We start from the raw sequence: 14,398 nt of genomic DNA on the forward strand, positions 1-14,398 counted from the left end.
AAAGCTCTGATGATGGAGTCTGGCACAACTATGGTTGGATATCAGCCTCAGGGAGACAAAGCCAACTTCTTCCGGATGGTTATCTCAAATCCAGCAGCCACCAAGTCTGACATCGATTTCCTCATTGAGGAAATTGAAAGATTGGGGCAGGATCTGTAATAACAATTGTCAACCCCTTTCTTGCTTTCATGAGATGTTTTCCAGAATTGGCTGTTTTACATCCAGTTCTGCAGAACACACTTCGTGGAAGTTTCCTTTCTAAATGTTCCATTTTCCTATGGCACTCTAGAACAAATCCCTTTAAGTTGCTGAAAACATATAGGCCATTTTACTGAGGGAGAAAAAATATATTATTGTGACGTGTACTGCTAAATCTTATTTAACCCTGTTTATTGTAGTTAGCAGGAAACTAATAGGTCTCAAAAGAGGTTGCAGATGAAAAACTCTTTACAGTATATATGTACAGTTACATATAACTATATATATATATGTATGTATGTATGTATGTATAGTGAGTAGGACCTCAGTAATCAGCAGCATGCTTTCCACTCTCAGAGAGCCAATTCTTCCTTCAACAATCACTGAGGAGGGGGTAATGTGCTGCAAACTAGCTTGCCAAATGAAAACAGGAAAGCTTTTATAAAACTGTAGTTCTGTAGATATAAAGGAAATTACTATTTAGCAGGACTTAATCTTACCCCCAGTTAGTCTCTCCTGCCTCACAGAGATGAATTAGGAAAAGCCAGAGCTATAACTAAGGAGGAGCAAGAGAGGCTTTGTCACAGGATCCCAACATTTACAGGGCATTGACAGCACTGTTATTCCTTCATCAAGTAGAAACAACTGAGCTTAGCACCTACTTAGGAAGAATAATTAGTCAAAATAGGATGCTGTCAGATGACAGTAGCTCCCTCTCCCAGTTGGCCTGAATCCCAGGTGAGCTTCTTTCAAGCCACATTATGCTCCATTCCCAGGTGATGCCCTCACCAGCAGCAGCTTCGAGGTGTCCTGGGGTGTCTCCTCCCAAGGTATCTTGTGTCTTGAAATCTAAGTTCTTTCTACAAGGGAGGTCTTTCTCCCACTCACCCCACCTGTCCCAGTAGAGATAGTCTTACTGCTTGCCCCAGGCACAAGCATCTTGTGGTGCTTTCCCTGAGCTCTACAACTGCTAATAATGGCTCTGGAAGTCACAATTTGCTGCCCAAATAGCCATAGCCTCCCCATTAGTGTCATAGCAAGGGAAGTAGTAGCATAGTCCTTGTTAACAGGTATATTCTCGCTGTATTTTTAGAAGTTACTTTGTGTAGATTGTGTATATTATTGTTCAATGACTTTGTTGGGGGGAAAAGAAACATGCGTAATGGTTTCAATAACTGTTCAATTGTAGGTATATGAAATATTTGCTTTATTTATATGCAGAGAGTTACCATGTTAAGAGTTGTCTTGTATTTTCTTCCATTTGTAATGTATCTTATTTATATATTACTGAAGTAAGTTTGAAATAATGTTTATGGTATTTCAGTGTTATTTGTGAGCCAAAGAGAAAAGAGAAAAATTTAGTGAAACTTGCATTTCTATTAGAGTGCCCTTAAAAATAATCACTAAGTATCATTTTCCTGTGTAGAAAAGGAATTCTGATATTGTACATAGAGTTGAGTATATTGAACCCCTTTACTCCCATAGACTCTTCTCCTTTGTTACCCTTACTGTTTGGCTGTGTGTCCAGTTTTCTGAATGCTTTTCTAGTGACTCCTGGCTAACAACCAGGCCCTTGTACCTTTGTAGTAGATCAGGACCAAGCTCTGTGACTAGCTTAGTTAAACTCTATGGCAACATTTCTGAAGATCCTTATGGATTCTAGAGGAATGCTGACCAGGCTCCCTGCTGTTTTGCAGAAAGAACATTTTAGAGTATACATGAGAAAAATGAATAAATAAAAATGTTCTCCTTAGAGAACTTGGACAGAGTGGTGTGTCAGTTTGTCTTTTTAATTGAGAGAGTGAGAGAGTGAGAGAGAGAGAGAGAGAGAGAGAGAGAGAGAGAGAGAGAGAGAGAGGGAGGGAGGGAGGGAGGGAGAAGGGAGGGAGGGAGAGAAAGAGAGAGAGACAGAGGTTTCCAATTGCAGTTACCTGGGACACCTGCGGCTCATTTGGTTCCCATTTGTTGACTGACTATGTGGCTAATTGCCTGCATTTCACTCTCATGATCAAGCTAAATCTCCATTCAATGCCAAATCAAAGTCCCAGAACCACCCAGAACTTGCAAAATTTTGGTGTGGTCAGTCATTTTGATTTCAGTGTCTTGGAAAGGTTTTGCCCTCTTATTCCATTTTTCATTTTGGAGTTTGAGGCTTCATTTCTTGTTAGAAATGTTAGAAAGTTAGAAGCACAAAATGAAGCAGCTTGAGTTGGGTGGTTCTAGTTTGCATGGGTAACATCCTCCCAGGAAATAATGAACGACACAACTGTGAAGCGGTCCAGAAATATAATGAATAAGGTTTTGCTCAGAAGGATTTTAAAAAACTGATTTTGAATTTATCCTACTACAAAATTCCAAAACTTTCTGGATATGTGTATGCAGCACCTCTAGGAAAAACAATTCCCTTTTGTTTGTAATAGGCAACATTAGTACCTTGAGTTCAGGAAATTCCTTTCTTCTTATATCTGCATAACAGGCTTAGCACAATGCCTGGCACATAGCAAGTGATTAATCAATCATTTTTTGATCATTTATTCATGTTTACTTTGAATCTCCCCATAAAAAGGTATACAATAATTAAAGAGGAACCTCAGAGGTCTTCCTATTCAAAGTATGCTAAGGAGCCACTATTTAAAAAAAAAACAACACAGAAAGTACTTTGGGTTCTTTGGATATGGTTTTGCTTTTTAATGTCTATCATTATTATGATGGGAAGCAAGCTACCATAAACTCTTATTTCCAGGATTCATCATAATGACCTCTAGACAGCACTAAAATTTCTGTAATATAGTTCCTGTAGGTAAATCATGCTTAGAGAGTGTTAGAGAGATTCTCTTCTCATTCCTTTCATCTCCCCAGGGTAGTCCTGAGAACACAACAACTAAAAAAATCCTCACTATCTTGGTTTTGAGTCATTAGCGATAAACAGATAAAAGAAGGATAAAGTACAAGATGGGGGAGTCATCTGAGGAAATTCAGATGTTTCGTGTTCTTGGGCAGAGAGGCTACATTACAGACAGAACTAGTTAGACAGTAGTTCCAGACTCAAAAACGAAGAGTAACCTGGTTTCCTTGCCTAATACCTGCACTGGTTCAGAGGCGAACCATTTCTGGTTTCCCCAGAGAGAAAGTGAAATGTTCTCCTGGGAGACAGAAAGAGAAAGGCAATTTCTTTTACTTTGACTATAAAAGTTATTTTAAGTGACTCCCCCAAACCGGAGAACTTCCTCTTGTGCTTTAACCTGGCCTAAACTAACCCAAAAAGCCTCTTAAACTGAATTCTTTCCCTTGAATCAATGGCCTCAGCCTAGGCGTAAATTTCTTGCTGTTCAGTAGTGTCCCATTCTTTGTGACCCAATAGCCATATGCCAGGTCCAAGTTGATGTTCATTGTGTCTATGACATCATCTATCCATCTCATTCTCTGCCATCCCCTTTTCCTTTTGCCTCCAATCTTTCCAAACATCAGGATCTTTTCCAATGAGTCCCATTTTCTCATTATATGACCAAAATATTTGAGCTTCAGCTTAAATAAAAGTATTTGAAGTATTTGACTTTCCAGTGAATGGCTTTGATTAATTTCTCTAAGTACTGACTGATTTGAATTCCTTGCTGTCCAAGGTACTTGCAAAAGTCTTCTCTAGTACCACAATTCAAAAGTGTCACCTCTACAGTGCTCAACTTTCCTTATTGTCTAATTCTCAAAACCATGAGTCTCTGATTCCAACATTATCACAAAACTAAGTCCTCTAGTGTTAAAAATGTCATCTCCCAATGTCTGACGAAATTCTGTTCTTCCTCAAAAGTCCAGATGAGGTGTCAATTTCTCTGTAAAGGCTTCTCTGCTAAGAGAATCTTTCTCTAATCTTTCACTTCCTTTATCTGATTTCTTTCTCTTATGCACTTAGCATATTCTCATTTGTATTATAGTTATTTTATGCATACATTATCCCTTTAATAAATTGTGAGCTCCTTGAGGATAGGGACTAGGAAATTTTTCTCCCTGTAATCTCCTTCAGCACTTAGCACAATGTACAATATATGTTATAGTACGTGCTTTAAAAATGTTTTCTTTAATTGAATCAATTGGATCATACTAGCTCAAAGTTCTGATTTGGTCATGGACTCCCTAAGTGCTACTGCTTGAAAATCTTTAGAGTAATTATCAAGTGATAGAGATACGGTACATGGAAGGTTAAGCAAAGTGGCCCAGCCTGGCCAGGGAAAGTAGGCCTTGAGGCTGGATACAGGTACTGTTTTGACAAAGTTATCCCACTCCACCTGAGAAACTGATACTTTCACTGTTGGCATGAGGTGTTGTCTTTGTTTTATGAGAGCTAGCTGATCCTTCTGGGAAGAGATGAGAAAAAAGCTATCATTGAAAAATGAATAAAAAACCATGATCACTAAAGAAGTTTAATGTATGTAAATACACTGACATAACAAGGAGACCAAAAGAGACCAAAAACTACCTCAGTCAGCAAACCTTCATCTTCTTTGACAAATGAAGAAATATAGCAGACAAGGGCAATACTAGTTTGGAATGTAAACTGGCATACAAGCCCTTAGGGAGGAGGAGGATTTACTTCATGTGTAGCAGTCTCAATTACATGTCATTTTTCTTATTTGATTCTTTCTTCTGGTGTAATATTGATTGTGATCTTTGCTCTATAAGTTGATGGTCTGACTATACACAGAAAACTGGTTTCACAAACAATTTCTGCATCAGTAACCAGTCATTTCCTGTTTGTTAAAATATTGCTTCCTAACAAGTAAAGCTGCCCTAAAGTGTATTGAACTGCCTTGAGATTGCTTTGCCCCTTCTTAGACCTCTTCAAGCAAAGTTTGGATGACCATTTGTCAAGTATATAGTTCCTTTTGTGTATTAGTTGGGCCAGATGGCCAACAAGGCCCCTTCTGACACTTAAATTCTTGGATTCTGTGAGACAGTTAAGTTAGTCCCCCACAGAAGCCTGTTCCCTACACTTCACTCCCACCATCCTTTTCTCATACCAAAAGGCTGCAGCACCACTTTTTCCCACCATCATGAGGCATCATCCTACCACCTCCTAGCCTGTTCCTTAGAAGAACACAACTGTTTTTGTAAGCCTTTTAAATTTCTTGCTTCAGCTGCCTTTATGGTTGTTGCAACAAATTGTATTTACCCACCCATTCTGCTGGGGGAAGTCTTCACATGCTTGAGGTAGATATCCATCTAACTTACCAAAAGGTTTGAGACCTCTACCAAACTGAATGTCTACAGAACCTTTGTGTTGACCTCATTGTTGTATGCCTGTGAAACCTGGACAACATACCAGCGTTATGGCAAGAAACTGAATTGTTTCCACTTGAATTGTCTTAGGAAGACTCTGAAAATCTCCTGGCAAGATACAGTACCAAACACTGAGGTCCTTTCTCAAGCTAAACTGCCAAGCATTCCAACTCCAGAGAGCACAACTCTGATGGGCTAACCATGTTGCTTGAATGTCAAACATACATTTGCCTAAAAGACTATTTTACAAAGAACTTATGCAAGGCAAGCACTCACACAGAGGTCACAATGAGTGATATAAGGACACTCTCAAGGTCTCTCTGAAGAACTTTGGAATTGATTTGTGAAATGGGAGGCACTGGCAAAGGAATGCCCAGCATGGCATGCCCACATGTGCTCTATGAGTGAAGCAGAATTGCAGTAGCTCAAAGGAAACACTGGATGTGCAAATGTAGAGACACCTCCGCTCCAAATATTCATGTGGACTACCTGTGCCTGACCTGCAATAGAACCTTTGAAGTTCATATCAGTCAGATCAATGGGCCACAGTCTGATACACTATACCTTGATTCCAACATAGTGAAGTTATTTTGGTCTTCTTCAAGAACAAAGGACAACAACCAACCAACCAAATTTCTTGCCCTGAGTCAAATGCCCTAATTACCCTACTTGGATAGAGATGTTGCAGTTTACTCATGTGCCTCTGTGTTTATACTTTCTTACATTCTCTCCCTCTGGATAGTCTCTCCTTTCTAGAGAGTCTACTCTCTTCTCATTCTCCTACCTATCTGACTTCTCCTCAGTCCTTTTTGATATCTCACCATCCATATCACACCCCTCCATTACTTCTCTTCTCCCCTTCCTACCCTCCTCCCATCTGTCTGTCTGTCTCTCTCTCTTTCTCTCCCCTTATTATCAGCTCCCATGGGTTTAATTAGCATCTCTATGCAGATGACTCTTAGGTCTACATATCCAGTTCCAGTTTCTCCATTGAGTGTCAGTCCTTCTCAAACTGGATGTTCCAGAGACATTTCAAACTTAACATGTCCAAAATAAAACCCATTTCCCCCTCAAAACCCACCTTTCTTCCAGACATTTTTATTTCTGTCAAAGATACTATCATTTTTCCAGGTGGTCAATTTTTTTAGCATAAGCATTATCTAGGATGCCTTGTTCTCCCTCACCTCACATGTCAAGTTGGTTGGCAAATTTGTTTCTGTCTTCACACCTATCTCATCTAACCCTTTCTCTCTATTTCCACACCCAGCACCTTAGTTCAAGCCTTCATTGCCTCTCACCTAGATTGTTGCAAGAGTTTCCCAATTGGTCTTCCTGCTTCAAGTGTATCATCATTCCAGTTCATACTACACACTGCGATCAAAGTGATTTTCCTTAAGTTCAAATCTGACGATGTCACTCCCATACTCAATAAATTTCAGTGGCTCCCTATTGGATCTGAAATAAAATTAAACTCCCCTGTTTAGTTTTTATTTTTTTTTAGTTTTAGTTTTCAACATTCATTTCCACAAGATTTTGAGTTCCAAATTTTCTCCCCATCTCTCCCCTTCCCCCACCCTGACATTGTGCATTCTTATTACCCCTTCCCCCAATCTTCCCTCCATTCTATCATACTCCTCTCTTCACTTATCTTTGTCTTCTCTATTTTCTTGTAGGGCAAGATAAATTTCTATACCCCATTTTATTTCCCAGTTGCATGCAAAAACAATTCTCAACATTCATTCCTAAAACTTTGAGTTCCAACTTCTCTCCCTTCCTCCCTCCCCACCCATCCACACTGAGAAGGCAAGAAATTCAATATAGGCTATACATGTGTAGTTGTGCAAAAGACTTCCATAATAGCATGTTGTGAAAGACTAACTATAATTCCCTCCATCCTATCCTGCCCCCTATTTATTCTATTTTGTCTTTTGACCTTATCCCTCCCCAAAAGTGTTTACTTCTAATTACTCCCTCCTTCCATTTGCCCTCCCTTCTATCAGCTCCTCACATCTCTCTTATCCCCTTCTCCCCTACTTTTCTGTAGTGTAAGATAGATTTTCATACCAAATTGAGTGTACATGTTATCCCCTCCTTAAGCCATATGTGATGTGAGTAAGCTGCACTTTTCCCTCTCACCTCCCCCTCTTTTCCCCTCCATTGAAAAAGCTTTTTCTTGCCTCTTTTATGAGAGATAATTTACTCCATTCCATTTCTCCCTTTCTCCTCCCAATATATTCCTCTCTGACCCCTTAATTTTGCTTTTTAGGTATCATCTCTTCCTATTCAACTCACTCTGTACCCTCTGTCTATATGTATATAATCCCTCCAACTACCCAAATACTGAGAAAAGTCTTAAGAGTTACAAATATTATCTTTCCATGTAGGAATGTAAACAGTTCAACTTTGGTAAGTCCCTTATGCTTTCTATTTCCTGTTTACCTTTTCATCCTTCTCTTGATTCTTGTGTTTGAAAGTCAAATTTTCTTTTCAACTCTGGTCTTTTCATCAAGAATGCTTGAAAACCCTCTATTTCATTGAATGACCATTTTTCCCCTAAAGTATTATACTTAGTTTTGCTGGGTAGGAGATTCCTGGTTTTAATCCTAGCTCCTTTGACTTCTGGAATATCATATTCCAAGCTCTTTGATCCCTTAATGTAGAAGCTACTAGATCTTGTGTTTTCCTGATTGTATTTCCACAACACTCAAATTACTTCTTTCTGGCTGCTTATAATATTTTCTCCTTGACTTGGGAAGTCTGGAATTTGGTTACAATATTCCTAAGAGTTTTTCTTTTCAGATCTCTTTCAGGAGGTGATTGGTGGATTCTTTCAATATTTATTCTACCCTCTGGATCTAGAATATCAGGGCAGTTTTCCTTGATAATTTCATGAAAGATGATGTCTAGGCTCTTTTTTTTGATCATGGCTTTCAAGTAGCCCCATAATTTTTAAATTTTCTCTCCTGGATCTATTTTCCAGGTCAGTTGATTTTCCAATGAGATATTTCACAATGTCTTCTATTTTTTCATTCTTTTGGTTTTGTTTTGTAATTTCATAGTTTCTCATAAAGTTATTAGCTTCCATCTGCTCCATTCTCATTTTTAAAGAACTATTTTCTTCAGTGAGCTTTTGAACCTCCTTTTCCATTTGGCTAATTCTGCTTTTTAAAGCATTCTTCTTCTCATTGGCTTTTTGGACCTCTTTTGCCATTTGGGTTAGTCTATTTTTAAAGGTGTTATTTTCTTCAGCATTTTTTTGGGTCTCCTTTAGCAAGCTGTTGACCCGCTTTTCATGATTTTCTTGCATCACTCTTATTTCTCTTCCCAATTTTTCCTCCATCTCTCTTACTTGATTTTCAAAATCCTTTTTGAGCTCTTCCATAATCTGAGACCATTGCATATTTTTTGGAGGTTTTGGATGTAGAAGTCTTGAATTTGATGTCTTCGTCTGATGGCATGCTTTGTTCTGCCTCATCCTGAAAGAATGGAAGAAAATATCTGTTCGCCAAGAAAGTAACCTTCTATAGTCTTATTTTTCTCCCTCTTTAGGCATTTTCCCAGTCAGTTACTTGACTTTTGAGTCCTTTGTCAAGTGAAGGGTATATTCTAGGGACCTGTAAGTCCTCCAAGGTGGCACAATCACAGGGGAGGCGTTTCCTCCTCTCCTGGCCTGTGCTATGGTCTCTGAGAAACCACAAGTACTCCCTTCTACCCAGGATCTGTGAGTAGAATTCCCTCTCCAGAGCCTCCATCAGCACCACCATGCCAGCGCTATGCCTCACCCCAGGATCGCCACTCAGGACTGAGACCCAGATCAGCTGCTCCATTCCCCCAGGATATTTAGGCCAAGGGCTCCAAAAGTGGCTGCCATTGTGTTGGGGCCAGGGCTGGGACAGACCGTGTTTCCTTCTCACCAAGGTGAAAGAGCTTTCTCACTGACCTTTGAAGCTGTCTTTGGTGTTTATGGGTTGAGAAATCTGGGAACCACAGCTGCTACTCTTGATTACATGTTTGGAAGCCTGCCCCAGTCCTGTCCCTGAAGTGCTGTGCACCCAAGGCTGGGCTGCACTCTGGAGCCCAGTATGATAGCCCTTTCTTATTGGCCTTCCAAGCTGTCTTGAGCTGGAAATCTCTTTCACTCTGTCATTTTGTGGCTTCTGCTCCTCTACAATTTGTTTAGAGTTATTTTTTACAGGTATTTTATGGGCTATGGGGGTAGAACTAGAGCAGGTCCATCTTTCTCCTCTGCCATCTTGGTTCTACCCCCTCCCATTTAGTTTTTAAATCCCTTCACAAGTTGACCTCAAACTATCTTTCCAATATTTTATGCATTACTCTCCTCTCACACACTCTGTGATCCAGCTAAACTAGCTTCTCTCTCCATCCCTCATCTTTATGTTGTTGTACTGCCCATCTTCTAACCCTGGAATGAATAGTCTGAAAACCTTTGACTTCCACCCCACCTCAGCTGCACGCAGAGATGCTCATACCTTTGACATTGCAATCACCCACAAGTGGTGCACTTCTGTGTTCATGAACTCTAAATTTCCTTTATTTGATCGTAATGTTTTGTCATGGTCCCTTTCTCTTGCTTCATAATCCTTAACCCTGTTCTTCAACCTCACAATAATATAATCCCTCTACTCTTAAGTTCTTTCCCAGGCCATCATTTTGCACTGGTAATACTCTCCTCTCCTCCTGATCTTGACCTCTTGGTGAACCAGTTCAATTCTACCCTGTCCTTTTCTCCTGGGTGACTTACCACTTTATACTGCTTAAGATCTTACCTCAGCACATCCCAGTTTGAAATTAATTCCAGAATCTGCTACTCTCACTACTATTCACATGCTGATGAATGAAACTGGAGAAAATCACAAGAGTATATCGACTTGGTGTACTACAGATTTATGCTAACCTCAACTGGATCCTTAATGTGGCAAGGCAATCCTTTTACACATCTGTAATCAATCCACTATCCCATTCAATATAGTAACTTTTCCAAACCTTTTTATTCCATCTCACATCTCCTATTGCTCCTCCTCTCCCAACCCTATTGACTGAGAAAATTGTCTCATATTTCACAAAAAAATGAGGCTATTCCCCAAGATCTTCTTCTCCTCTCCTCACTTCACATCACCCAGATGCCTTCTGCAACTATTTCCTTCTTCACCTCTGTGTCACATGAAGAAACCACTCTGCTCCTTACTAAGATGTACCAGTGATCTCATCCTATCCCATCTTCTCCAGCAAATTGTCTCCATCTGTCATTCCCATTCTCTTACAAATTTTCAGTCTCTCCCTATCTCCTGGCTGCTTCCTTATTGCCTGCAAACATGCCCATATTTCTCCCATCCTCAAAAACTTTCACTTGATCTGTCCATTCCTGCTAACAATCATCATATATCTTTCCTCCTTTCACAGCTAAATTCCTTGAAAAGGCCATCTATACCCAATCCTTCAAAGTGCTTACACTCCCTGCCTTTCACTCTCAACCCTCTGTAGTCTGGCTTCTAACCTCATCATTCAACTGAAGCTGATCTCTCAAAATTTACTCATGACCTTTAATTGCCAGATCTAATGACCTCTTCCCAGTTTGCATTCTTGACCTCTCTGCAGCCTTTGACACTGTTAATTACCCTCTTCTCCTTGACATTATCTTTTCTTTACATTTTAACAGCACCATTCTCCTCCCTATGTGACCACTCCTCAGTCTCCTTTTCTGGATATTCATACAGATTGGGTGTTATCCAAGACTGTCCTAGGTTCTTTTCTCTTCTCCACCTATGTGATTTCACTTGATGATCTCATCAGCTCACATGGATTCACTTATCATCTTTCTGCTGTGGAGCCTAAAACATATTATCCATCCCTAACCTTTCTCTTGACCCTCATTCTTATGTCTCCAACTACCTACTAGACACCTTGGACTAGATGTCCCGTAAATATCTCAACATGTACAAAACTGAACAATTATCTCCCCCCCCCCCCCCACCTTCTTCAGAACTTCCCTATTACTGGTGAGGACACCATCATCCTCCCAGTCACCCAGGCACACAGCCTAGGTATCATCCTCACCTTCTCATTCTCTCTCATCACCAAATCCATCTGCTACTAGTCCTATCATTTCTACTTTTTCAACATCTCTTGTATGTCCCCTCTTCTCTCTTCTGACATGGCTACCACCATGATGCCAGGCCCTCATCACCTAAAGCCTGACCTATGGCAATAGTCTTGTGTTTGGTCTCCCTGACTCTTTCACTCTCCCCTCCAGTCTATCCACTATTCAGATTTCAAGTGATCTTCCTAAAATTCAGGTCTGACCATGTCACTCTCCTTTTCAACAAACTCCAGTAACTCCCTATTACCTCTAAGATCAAATTTAAAAACCTCTTTTGGACTCTTAAAACCCTTTTTCACCTGATCCTTTCCTACCTTTCAGGGTTTTTTTACCTCTTACTGCCTTCCACATTCTCTATGATGCAATGACTCTAGCCTTCCTTGCTGTTCCTTGTATATGACATTCCATCTACTAATTGTATTTTTACTGGTTGTCCCCCATGCTTAGACTTTTCTCCTCCATATCTCCACCTTCTGGTTTCCCTGGCTTCCTTCAAGCCCCAGCTAAAATCTCATCTTCTGCAAGAAGCCTATCTAGACACACATAAGTGGGGGAAAATAGGATATCAGGCAATGGTTAGTGGTTCAATGTAAATCAAACATAGAGTGTACAAAGGGAGATGATGTAAAATCAGGCAGAAAAGATTAGTGTGAACCTGATTGCAGTGGTCTTAAACACAAAAGGAGAAATTGTCTTTTATTTTGCAATACAAAACAAAACATTGTATTGCATGCCAACATTGTATGGCAGAAAAACATGGAGCAAGAGTATAATCCATAATGAAATGAATAACACCCAAAGGTAACATAGGACTGGCACGTAGTACATGAAAGCAGGATGCAATTCATAACAACTCTAAATTATAAATAAAGGATTCATCAAAGAAACATCTGAATGAAAAAGATGGACTAGTCATATAGTAAGAGTAGTGAGAAGTAAGTGACAAAAAGTATAAGTGCCCCATTAGCATCTTTACCATGTCAGGAGAAGGTTAGGAAGGGCCCTAGCATGGATTCCCCATGGTGAACATATGGGAAGACATAGAAAAGAGTGACATGGAGGGGTGGCTGTGGATGAGTTGGAATTTATATCATCACAGGGAACATTCACAGCTATAAGATCATAGGTCCTTTTTTTTTTTTGAAACTCTTGCAATTAGTAGCCACTGAAAGTCTTTGAACAGGAAAATGCATGTGATCAGATCTAAGTATTACATAACTTGAACAACAATTCAAAGGACAGGCAGGTCTAAAATAAAGGAAAATAGAAGACTATTGCAATTGAAATAAGCAAGAGATAATAAGGACCTAAACTAGGGTTATGACCTTGGGCATAGAAAGAAGAAATGTGAACAAAGAAAATCAAACCAAGTGAAATCAGCAGAATTCAGGTCAAATACAATGACCAGTGTTGGTTCTGAATGACTGATGTTAAAAAAAAAAAACTTCCTTCTTCTCTGCTAAGAAATGATAAACCATGAGTGGAGAGTGTTACATATTCTATCAGTTGCAAATGATAAATTAGATGATTTTACTTCATCTTTTCTGTAAGAGAAGGTAACATTAGGGGCTGCATGTTGAAATGTAATTGTTGTGTAAAAACAAAATACATCAACAAAACATTTAAAAAGACAGGATAGAATGGACATACAAGCTATTGCGAAGTAGAATAAGTAGTAGTTGTCAATTGGTCAGATATGAGAGATGAGAGGGAAGAATGTAAAAAGTTTCAATGATGCTAATACAGTAGAATCTCTTCTTCGATGCCTGGAGTTTCTTGCCCATGTACAAATGCCCATGAAAAAAATTTCCATGCAACTTCACTTTCCCACTTCAGAAACTTCATACTCCTCAAGTTTTTATGAACTATTCCTGGAATGGAGCTTATTCATCTTAGAATCCTTTGTTTCCTTCAAAAACTCTGCTCAAGTTCCTAAAAAGATTTACATGAACTGAGACTGAGTGAAGTGAGCAGAACCAGGAGAACATTGTGTACAAAATAACAGCAACATTGTACATTGACAAACTTTGATAGACTTAGCTCTTCTCAGCAATACAATGATCTAAGACAATTCCAAAAGACTGATGATGGAAAATGCCATCCACACCCAGGAAAGAACTGTGGAGTCAGAACACAGAATGAAACAGAGAGAGAGGAAATACAGTAGCAGTAGCAGCAAGAACAAAATTTTTTTTCACCCTTTAACTAATGAAAAATGAGGACAATGATGTCTGAAAATCTCAGCATCCTCTATTTAACAGGCTCTCGAAAATTTCTCAGAGTAAACCTAATATTGCTACAACTGCCATCATCATCAGAATCTAAAGGGAAACAATATTTCAACTACAATAGACAATATAAAAGGCAAGCTTCCATTTCAGCACCATGGACAGATAAGCAATAAAATGGTCACAGACAGACAATTGGGACCTGGAATCCAAAAATCTCTATCAACTTAGTGGGAGTGAAAAACCTCTAATTTTCCTTCACCTACCTCTATTGAAAATTTTATGAATTACCTGAAGAATGATACCAAAATGTCACATTTTTTTTTTTGCTTCACCAGTAGGTTTTAATTATTAAATTCTCGTCATTAAAAAGTTGTGAAGACACAAATAAGAAAGTCCTTGCTCAAGTTTTTACTTACTTTGCTCCTTGCTAGTACTTTAAACAGATGGTATCAATTCAAATGAAAATGAGGTATATAATGAATTTTATTAAGATTAACTTTCAATTGGGGTTTTGCTTTATTGTGCATACTACAAATAACTATGTAAATGCCCTGTAAACAGAATGTATATGTGATACAAT

At 39.2% G+C, this 14,398-nt stretch overlaps 1 protein-coding gene across 1 annotated transcript in view; it reads left to right on the top strand.

Moving 5' to 3' along the window:
- Positions 1 to 1,953, top strand: part of GAD1 (glutamate decarboxylase 1) — a 55,992-nt gene extending 54,039 nt beyond the window's left edge. Inside the window, exon 16 of the mRNA XM_072612293.1 lies at positions 1 to 1,953. This exon is cut by the window's left edge and continues 15 nt beyond it. Within this exon, the coding sequence (XP_072468394.1) occupies positions 1 to 159 (159 nt within the window). The 3' untranslated portion in view covers positions 160 to 1,953.
- Positions 1,954 to 14,398: the final 12,445 nt, after the last annotated feature.

This window comes from Notamacropus eugenii, chromosome 5 (genome assembly GCF_028372415.1).
Source record: "Notamacropus eugenii isolate mMacEug1 chromosome 5, mMacEug1.pri_v2, whole genome shotgun sequence".
Taxonomy (NCBI): domain Eukaryota; kingdom Metazoa; phylum Chordata; class Mammalia; order Diprotodontia; family Macropodidae; genus Notamacropus; species Notamacropus eugenii.